Below are 10,971 nucleotides of genomic sequence, written 5' to 3' on the forward strand. Positions count from 1 at the left end.
ATTCAATGGCACATCATAGTCAATTATATTCCTAATCCAAATCAGATCTGTGAGAGCAATATGTCGGTAAAAAACAACACGCTTTTAGTTTCTCGAATTACGAAAACGATGGTTAAAAGTATTGTAGAACACTGGTTTAGGGTTAGTTTAAAAGACGATAATGGCCGATTCACCTTGACTTATTAAATTTCATTCTTTGTAAGTGATTTAAGTAAAATTATTCACCAAAAATTGACCAAAATCATACGAAAGATAAACAAAACCGACAAAACAAAAATTAAAAAGCGTTATCATTCGTAGTAGCTTATCCTTCTATATTCAGCTTACGAAAAGTTTTACCACATATTCTGCTGGTGTTGTTTGTTTATTGTATTCTTTTTTGTTACAACAACAAAACATTTTATTAACAGTATGGACAAACATCTGTTGTGGCTCCATCTGTGTTGTTAGAAGAAATTAACAGTTTTTAAATTATCAAACAAAACACACTTAAATTATAAAACAATACGTGGCACAATGAAACTAAATAAACAAACTTAACTAAAAATCTACTGTTACACATTACTAACAATAAACTTATTTATATAAATACTGCACTTTTGCTCCTGAAGTTTACAGTTAAACCAAAGTCGGAAAAGAAAAACAAAGTGTCGTTAGCATTTCACAACTTATACCACGATCTGGATTTTCGTTTTTTGTGTGTGCGTTTTTTTTAATCGTGTGCTTAACTTCTTATGACATAGTAGAATAGATACGCTTTGATATCTTCGTACAATGTCAACGTTTTTTTTACAACACAATACGCTGAAACGTAACGTAAAATTAATTATACAACAACTCGCCTCTCTTGCCAAGGAGCTCTCATAGGCTTTATCAATGACGTAACATTTAAAATATAAATTTCAAGTAATACTAAGAAAAACACTTCAACTGTATAGTTTATGCTATACATCTAGAATAAACCTTTATAAAGGAATCAGAAACTCAATTAGCCTGTTCCAAATTACCTAATAAACAGAACATGTCAAAACATTTTAACACCGTACACTTTTATCGTCTGTAAAAACGAAATCGACATCAAATGTTTTTTTTTCTCTTTTATGTGTGAAAGGTGTAGTATACTATATAACAACAATTACATATTTTGTTTTCCACAATGATAACAAACGTATTGTTCTCCAAGCAGTAACAAACGTTTGAGATTGGCTCGTATTAATTTGTCCTGAAATTTCAAAAGTTTAAAAATAGATACCATAAACAATGGCTCGCCTTTTCATCTATAAGTTAAAGATAACTCGACCAACAGGTTTTTTATTCTTGCTGGTCGCGCCCTCTGCTGAAAAAATACTTTAATGAGTTAACAGAAATCACGTACAAACAAATATATATATATGGATTGGATAACGTGTATAAAAAAAATACGTTTGCACTTAAACTCCAGATTATAATATTAGGTTTAACATTACTTGCGTCTTCCAACAAGTTTAAAACAAACTTACGACACAAACACTTATAATAAAGTTTTGTTTTACTTTCTGGAGAAATGCGACGAAACACTAAATCAAAACTAGAAAACTTAAGTCATTAACGATAGTAGTTCTGTGTTGTAAAAACTGAAAACTGAACTATTAATACTTCTTTCTTCTGTCTTGTAAGAAAGTTATATTACTATCATCCTAGCATTCCGGAACTGTCGTTGAAGGCACGACGTCACTTCCGTTACTCCAGAGATTGATAAACATCTGTGATGTCGACATCACAAGTGGACCAACAAGAGAAACAATGGCGTAAGAGATGGCATTGACGAAGAGACCGGTCAAAATCTCGAGGAAACAATGAATGTGTAAGAAATGAAAATAATTAACTGACCGCGGATGATCTTGCAGGAGGCAAAGTCTGGTCCGAGGACAATGGTGGATGACCCACCGATGATTTTAGGGGTGATAAGTTAACTGAAGGTGATTTTGCTGTCAAAACTGAAGCCAACAGTGGTGTTTTAGTAGACGAAGAAAGGGTTAACTGTGATTTTTGGGAAGACGCTGACGAAAGAGACGAGGGTATTTTAGAATTTGATGACAAAGTAACCAATACTGGTCCCGAGTAAGCCAACGATGAAGTTGGTCTAGAGGAAGCTGACAAAGTGATGACCTGGGGTCTTTGTGATGACGACGAAACAGATGATGGTATTTTTGACGTAGAAGATGGAAGAGCAAACAAAGACCTCGAACTTGAGGATGTCAGAGGTACCTTGACAGATACTTCCGAGGCAGAATAACTGATACTAGTTGAGAGCTCATCAGACACTGCTGTGTCTCGTCGTGACACTTCCGTCCTGTTTTCGTCTTCAGGCGTTTGTAGCACGTCAGACGAAGAAGATAAATCAAAATCAGTACTACTCGAGACATCGCAATTGGGGCACTGGTCACTGTCCATACCTTTTATGTAGCACTTGTTGCAATGCTAAGAGAGAAAAACAGCTTTAAAAGGTAACACGTATGATGTAATTCGATCGCATAATAAAGCAACGGTTTGATACAATAAACGTCAAGCTCGTAACTGCAACCACCTTCAGGATATATAAACAGTAAGAGAAAGAAAGTGGTTAACTTACGTCATTCGACGCACCACAGAATAACTAATTTACATCACAGAATGTGCTACCACCGAAACTATTAACAGAACTACATTACTACTACAAGACGTTTATAACTTTGTTTTGAATATAGCACAAAGCTACTCGAGGTCTATCTGCGCTAGCCGTTCCTATTTTAGTAGTGTAAGACTAGAGGGAAGGCAGCGAGTCATCATCAACTACAGCCAACTATTGGGCTGCTCTTACCAACGAATAGTGGGATTGACCCTCACCTTATAACGCCCCACGGCTGAAGGGGCGAGCATGTTTGGTGCAATCCAGATATATATGTAATTTATGTATTTTTAAAATGTATTTAGAACTAGTCTGTGCAACTCAACGCCTTACATATGAATTTTCTGTAATGTTTACAAACATTAAATATAACAAAGCTCCCTGGCACGTTTACGGACGTAAAACACTAAAAATACCGGATTCGATTCCCTGCAGTGGACAGAGCGCACATAGCCTACTGTGTAGTTTTGCGATCATAACAACAAACAACAATATTATTTATGATTTACCAAAGCATCTTTTAGAATTTTCACACTAGCTACACACAACTTTCCCAAAGTTTCAAGCTGATAGAGTAGGAGGAAGGCAGCTAGTCAACAACACCCGCCGTAAACTCTTAGGCTACTCCTATTTAACCAAACAATGGTATTCAACCATCACTCTTATAACGCATCCACGGCTCCAACATGCTTAAACATAACGTACGTTGGTTTAGATGTGTTAAAGACATCTCTTCATTCACCTCTATTAATTTACTATATTTCCAGATGGTTATTTTTTGGATCAATTAGTTTTTGTTAAACTACCACCAATCACTTAGAAAATAACAGCGAAATGCCATCTCAGTATAAAATCTGTTTTCACACCTGATTTTTTCATTTGTTACAGTTGTCACTAGTTCTTTCTCTCTCTTACTGATGTGACTTATAATCAATTATTAATATTCACGTAAAATAAATTTAAAAGGTACAATTCGATTTAGATTTCACAGCTAGATTATTCGATATAGTACAATTAAGACCGATAGATTATTCTAGGTTTACGATGAATTTTTAGTTTCAATATTTATTGATACGACTGTTTCTTTAATAGCCTTGTAAAAAAAATAAAACTTAGAATAACATACTTTATAATCAAATTTCTCCCTTGGCGTGTTTCTCTCATAACAAAGCCACATCGGGCTATTCTTCTGAGCCCACCAAGGGGAATCGAACCCCTGATTTAAGGGTTGTAGACTTACCGCAGTATTACTGGAAGGCTCTTTCCCTTGGCACACACACGGATATGCTTATGATGCTAGCATTCGTAGTTTTGAGTGTGTAACAAGTCTGTCTCTCAGTGGTTCAGAACTTAAAACTTACAATGTTATAATTTGGGGTTCAATTCTTGCAGATGGGAACAACACAGAATGTCACTCATGTTTGCAGCTTTGTGCTCAAACAAAACTATATATGAAGTTATAAAGAAAAACTGATAACCTAAAGTATGTTGATCTAAGGTGTTAGGTAAGCTTTCGTGTCTCATCCACAAGCACAAAACTCTCTTCTTTAAGAAACCAACATACTGTACGATAGTAAAGACAACAAAATTATGACATACCATACAATGTTTCTCGTCCATTACACAACATTTCATGCACGTGTTGCAGTGGTTACGTGGGTTTACAGACTCTTCACACACGTAGCCTCGACACCAAGAGAACTGTAACTTCTTCCGACAGTTCCCATTTGGGCAGTCCCTTAACCCAGGGACAACGTCCAATAAGGTGGCTATGTATCCACAGCAAGGCAGGACAACCGTTCCTAGCAGGTAACGCCTCAAATTTGTGACCTGAGGGAAAAAAGAAACAAAAAAACAAATTAACAAAACAGCGAACACAAATCTCACGTCACAAACCAAAATAAATAGGACTTGTAAAAAAATCTTGAATATAACAATTTCTACACTCAATAAAAAAAAAAAACTGTTGATACCACATTAGGTTCATTGCAATGATTGACTCTTAACTTCTACACACACACACACACACACACACACTTCATCTAAATCGATGCTATCATCATACAAACTATGCAGTCTTACAAGAAAATTCAAATTTAATCTTGACTTTTAAATATCCAGTGTTTACCAAGAGTTGTCTTAATATTCATGACTTTATAGTTATTTAAAAAACCCACGAATCTAGGGTTTGTCCTCTCTGTGGTGGATGATAGTTTGGTCAGTTTGTTTTCTCAATAGCCCCCCCATGTTGGTCTTGACCAGCAGTTAGAATGATATGGATGATACAAACTTTATTTAATTTCTAGTCAGTCTGTCTTCTTCATAGCCACCTGTTGGTCTTGACCAGCAGTTGGAATGATATGGATATTACAAACTTTATTTAATTTCTGGTCAGTCTGTCTTCTCGATAGCCGCCTGTTGGTCGACCAGTGGTTAGAAGGATATGAATGTTACTTTATCTAATTATGATCATATTACACACACATGTATAGTTATGTTAAATGTTGGTTACCATCATATTAGCATTTCAATCAGTTGACATAACACCCAACCATGAGAAGGCTTGATGTTTAATCAGTAAATAAAAAGTGCATTATCAAATGATAGTGCCATATTAGGGTGCACTACATAAACTTCTAGTCACTAAAAACATTTATTACTCGTAAATCGTGAGTAGTCCATTTCTTTTGGTCATTTAAAACTTTTATTAACCAAATACCATAAAATTTCCACATTTTCAGAACTACTTACTGGTTTCTACATATTCTTTCAAAAAACATATAAAAAATGAAAGTATGCAACAAGGGGGCAGTTTGAATAATTGCGTACCTTGTAGACGTTGTAAAGAAGACAAGGGTCACTAATGACCTTTTCCAGATCAATCTCCATAGATTCCAGGACATTGAGTGGATTATCACAATCTCCACACATGCAAGAAAGCATCGAACACTTTCTGATCATTTTGGCACAGGAACAACGACCCGTTCGACAACTTATACGACAGGAACACGTGGTTGGAGAATACAATGACTTGACATCTGGAGGAGCTTGGAGCATTTCCAATAGAGTTTTGTTCCTACTGTCTTCCAGAGGTTCTAAATAAATAATACTACATAAATATTTGAAGTATAACAGTAAACAAAACATTAAGTTACTGCTTAAATAAATTTATTAAAAGTCAACAATCTATTCGATGAAAAATATTCAAAACAAGAATTTCTTCAGAAAATAACGTTTCTGATCTATGTTCCTGTAACATTTACTCTAAAACAGCAAATATTGCTACATGACTGTTATCTAAATTCCAGTGCTGAATGTGTCCCTAAGTAGCTCAAGAAGTAACCATGAGGAATTGTTACAACTCGGGATTCAATCCTGCAACATAAAGACAGCACTAAAACATTAATTTTTCAAAAACAGTTTGTAATAAGGGATAAAACTAGTATAAGATGGTATAACATACCTACAACTGGATTAATGTATTTTGTTCAATGCATCAAGTGCAACATTAAATCAATAAGTACTGTCATAATACTGGTTGGAAGAAATAAAACAAAATTATCAAATTTCACAAGGTTATTCATGTCAGTAAATTTACTCAGTCCACGTCATGTGAAGCATTATCTGTAATGTCTATCTTGTGTAGAAGTGCATGAATGCGAATCTAGAAAAACACAACAGATGCCACGAGTGCATCAACCATGCATTAACAGTACCATACTGAAGTGGATCGATTATAATTTGCATAATTCTTATCCATATGAAATAGTCTTCGCTGGGTCCATATCTTGACTACATGTTCCAGTGTCAGAGTACAATTAACTTTTCTAATCCACATACCATAAAAATCATCTCAGGAAACATTGCCAGAAGTACAAGAATCAGCATCTCTAAGTGGGTAAATGTTCAAAGTAAAGAAGCAAAGGTCATCTTCAGGCAGTTTTGGAAAGTCTAAAACGACGTCATGAACTTCAGTCTGTCTTCCCCACAATGCCTTTTTGTGACTTAGTCTTTGGGACTCTGTGAAGCAGTCTGTTGAAGTTTTGACAGTTCGATATCAGAGTTCTGCACGAGATTAGATCGAAGATTTTAATGTAATAACCAAAGAAAGAAATCTGTATGTCAGTGAGGAACATTCAAAGTAGTTGCCACTGCTTGGTGTGACCATCAACTGTTGCAAACACCAATGCACTTCAGTAACAGACTTTATAACTTAGATTCTTCAACTGCGCATTGCCTGCATTTTGAAAAATATAAAACTGACATTCAAAACCACAGCCTGAAACAGCAATATCATGTAGTTGCATCCAACACTGAATCTTTAACATTCTGATGAAATACTGCAGCAGCAATATGTGGTCAAATACATCAAAAGGGTTTGACCTCCCAAGTCCAAACTGTAATTAAAACTCAAACTGGTCAAGAGATGACAGAGCTATGGGCTAAAAGTTAATAAATTTCAGAAACTCAGAGCCATCTACGAGGATAAAAGGAACAACAAAGAAACAAGCTACAAAGTAAAACTGATACCGAGTACCTTGGTGAAAGAAGGATCTATAAAATGTCCAAATAATTTTATCTTTCTTGCTTTTCTTTTTATAACTTAGTTTTTTCATTCTTTCCTGTCTGATTAGACAGATGAAAACACTCACTTTTAGCACACCGTCGTTTTGCTATGGGTTCTGTATCTGGTTCAGGCAGAGGAGCTCTCCCAAGAAGGAACGTCCCTCTAGCGGCAGTTCTGTAAGATATTTGAATCGAGTGTCGAAGTGCCACAGATACATCTTCATTTTGCAGCTTGGTAATGACGTAGTGTTATCTGGAATAAAGTTAAACTTCATACAAATGAACATCAACCAACTTTATAACCTGCTTAACTCTACGAAATACACTGTTTATATGGCATATTTTCTCTAAATCCATCGTATGCTTGTTACTGTACATTTCTCAGTACGTATATAACTCGTTCAAGTTGACGACAATCAAATCCTAATGTTAGTTATTTTTTAAATGCACATCACTAAAGGTTAATATTACTAACCATATAACTGATACATCACTCAAAATCTCGTTTTTCTTAAACCACAAAGTTGATAATTGTGAAAAACTTAGAAAAAATGTAGAAACTAGAGAATAATACAAGTAGAATAACTTCACCAACCTTATGCAGTGGACACGATTTAATTTCTCCATCTGTAACGTCTACCAGTTTGGAGGTATCGTATAGGTTAGCCGACGCAATAATTCCGACCCTCTGGTGGCGAACTCCAAGAAACATGGCCGGCTCTCGATCGACCAAGAGCTTAACTACATCACCTTCACACCTCATGGCCGTCACTGTCATAAATGGCACGACGATGCACGTCATTTTCTTAGTTCTTAAGTGTCCTGGTGATTCGAACTCGTACACGAACTTCCTAAAAAGTCCAACATCACGAATAAGAAGATGATTGGCTAAAAATCAACACTAACTGTATAGTAGTCTGCGATCGTAAACTGCACAATAACGTTATATATAATTTTTATGAAATACAAAATCATACACTGCCGTCAAGAGTACAAAAATATTTATTTTGACGTCACGTATACCACATAAACAGATATAGCATCACCTGCAACATGTACGGTTACTTCCAACAATGTAGAAAAAAAATAATGGTCATTTTGCTAGACACAGTGTCTCCCCCAAACTGTTTGTTGTGAATTTCCCACAAAGCTACTCGAGGGCTATCTGTGCTAGCCATCCCTAATTTAGCAGTGTAAGACTAGAGAGAAGGCAGCTAGTCATCACCACCCACCGCCAACTGTTGGGCTACTCTTTTACAAACGAATAGTGGGATTGACCGTCACATTATAATTCCCCCACGGTTTGGTGCGACGGGGATGCTAACCCGCGACCCTCAGACTACGAGTCGCACCCCTTAACACGTTTGACCATGCCGGGCCAAACCCAAACTGTGTCGTAGCATGTTTGCAATCACCAAGTAATTTATATTTAATAATGTAAATTTATTATGTTTCAAATTTTAAATTTTGTTTCTTCGATACACACAGCATAACAGTAATGTGTGCCTATCCTAGTCATGAGGGTGCCACCAAGCTTGTCACATGGCCTAATGGCTGAAAACGTTCTGGAAGCACGGGTCCGGAAAACAGGGTTTATGGCGTCCTGTAGAGCATGCATTATAATAATGATACGTCAATACTAAAGGCTTAAGCTAACTTCACCGTACAGAACATAAAACACAACAATACTAGTTTTTAGCTAATGTTATAACATATTTTAACACCACAATACCGTGTTTCTCCGATAATAAGACCTACCCATAAAATAAGACCTAGTGTGATTTTTGGGGATAGTTTTAATATAAGCCCTACCCTTAAAATAAGCCCTAGTTAAGAGTGGCAGGAAGAGGAAAGAAATAAAAAAAATAATTTATTAATTAGTTTAATAGTTAGTTAATTAGTTTGTTTAAGTATTAATCAGTTAGTTTAATAGTTTAATAATAGTTTATTTTAAATGGTTAGTTTAATGTAACTTCATTTTTTAATATATCAAAATAAGACATCCCCCGAAAATAAGCCCTAGTGTCATATTTTGGAGTGAAAATTAATATAAACCCTGTCTTATTTTCGGAGAAACACGGTAGTCTCCAAACAACTGAGTGATTCTCAATTATATAAACTTTATCATGGAATGGTTTGATTCAAAATATTTCTCTACCGTTTATATTTATTCTAGCGGATTTCGAAGACTGGAATTAACAAAACGTACCTTTTACTGAAAATCACCTTTAGTTTGTTGTAATTCTTTCCTTCCGGTTTATGGACCTGAAAGTAAAACAAGACACAAGCTATTGAAGTTCTCAACAGTGAATGTTCTTACCAGCTTCAATCATTTTGTGTGTGTGTGTGTGTGTATATCACGAATTAAACTGTAGACACATGCTACTCCCGTTGTACGTGTGGTTCATGTTGTCATCCAATAGAAACTAACGCATCATTGTAAATATAACACACTCAGACACATAGATGGCGTAAACAAAAATTTTATTTGTGGCAAGTTGGCAAAACTTACACCTAAATCAGGCCCGACTACAACATAAAATTATAACACTGCTGTAATAACACTAATAAAACATTACACTAATGATGGCGAACCTGTGGCACGCGAAAAAAGTTTGCTAGCACGCAGCATGCAGTGCCACCTTTTAATTTTTCAAACTCTAACCCATAATAAATAAATTATACATATATAACGATTATCATTATTGCCACATGCAGCAATGAATGATTGTTTTCCAACCCAAAAGCAGTGAGAAATGTTCACAGAAGACGTCTCACCCTCTCTTGGCGCAAGCTTTGCTGTTGCGGAAACATGCGACGTCAACACGTTTTGAATTCCTCGCAGGTCCAATGTACACAACAGTACTTGAGTGAAAATAGAAGTAAACAGTTGGTATTGGCTTCACTCTGCTTATATTTTTCTTCTGTTGTTTGCAAATGAATAATGGATATTTAGTGATAATAAGAGTAAATATAAATTTATTTTTTTGCAGTAATAAATAATAATGTTAAAATTATGTTATTTGGCGTAGCATGTGCATATTATTGATCAGATAGTTATAATTTATTTTTATATCAATGACATAACTTTCACCTGTTATGTTACGGTAAGTTAAGTTATTGTATTTAAGTAATTGTCGAGATATTTTAAATTGTATTTACCCTTTTCAGCTTGTCAGAATGCCAGCTCAACAAGCAAAGAAACAAAAATGCTCAGCTGGAAGGTTTTTCGTTTTGATTTGAATTAAGCACAAGGCTTTGCCGACATCGGGTATCGAAACCAGGATTTTAGCGGTATGAGTCCGCAGACATACCGCTGTGGCACTGGGGACTTAAATGGAAGGCAGCAGCAGTTTTCAGGAATCGTGGACTGAAACATTTGATCAAAAAGGGTGATGAAACACTATACATCTTATATTATGAAACAGTGGTAGGAGGACTTCCTCTGTAAAGCGGTATTATGAAACTGTTCATTAAAAGCTTTGTGATAAGAGTGAGCAAGAACAAAAACAACACCTTTCTCAAGAAGTCAGCAACAACAACATGGAGTCAAATGTTTTCAAGAAATTTGTTTCAGGTAGTTTAAACTTGGTTGTTGCTAGTTTTAAGATTTCAAAGATTACTGCTCAACATGGAAAACTACTTATTGATGGTGAGTATGTTAAATAATCATGGATAAAATGTACTCCTTTCCTTTTTAACAGTTTTCCAGAAAAAGAAAAAATCATTCAGCACGTTAAGGAATTACCAATAAGTAG

The 10,971-nt window shown here is 35.5% G+C and overlaps 1 protein-coding gene across 1 annotated transcript; it reads right to left on the reverse strand.

The window, feature by feature from the left end:
• Positions 1–1,109: 1,109 nt before the first annotated feature.
• On the reverse strand, positions 1,110–7,343 carry LOC143230131 (uncharacterized). The gene is made up of 4 exons (XM_076463195.1): positions 7,300–7,343; positions 5,477–5,742; positions 4,247–4,477; positions 1,110–2,460 (listed from the first exon to the last, which is right to left on the reverse strand). Exons 2-4 carry the CDS (start codon positions 5,702–5,704, stop codon positions 1,861–1,863), a joined length of 1,059 nt encoding a protein of 352 aa, XP_076319310.1. The 5' UTR covers positions 5,705–5,742; positions 7,300–7,343; the 3' UTR covers positions 1,110–1,860.
• Between the last annotated feature and the right edge of the window lie 3,628 nt (positions 7,344–10,971).

This window comes from Tachypleus tridentatus, chromosome 1 (assembly GCF_004210375.1).
Source record: "Tachypleus tridentatus isolate NWPU-2018 chromosome 1, ASM421037v1, whole genome shotgun sequence".
NCBI classification, from domain to species: Eukaryota; Metazoa; Arthropoda; class Merostomata; order Xiphosura; family Limulidae; genus Tachypleus; species Tachypleus tridentatus.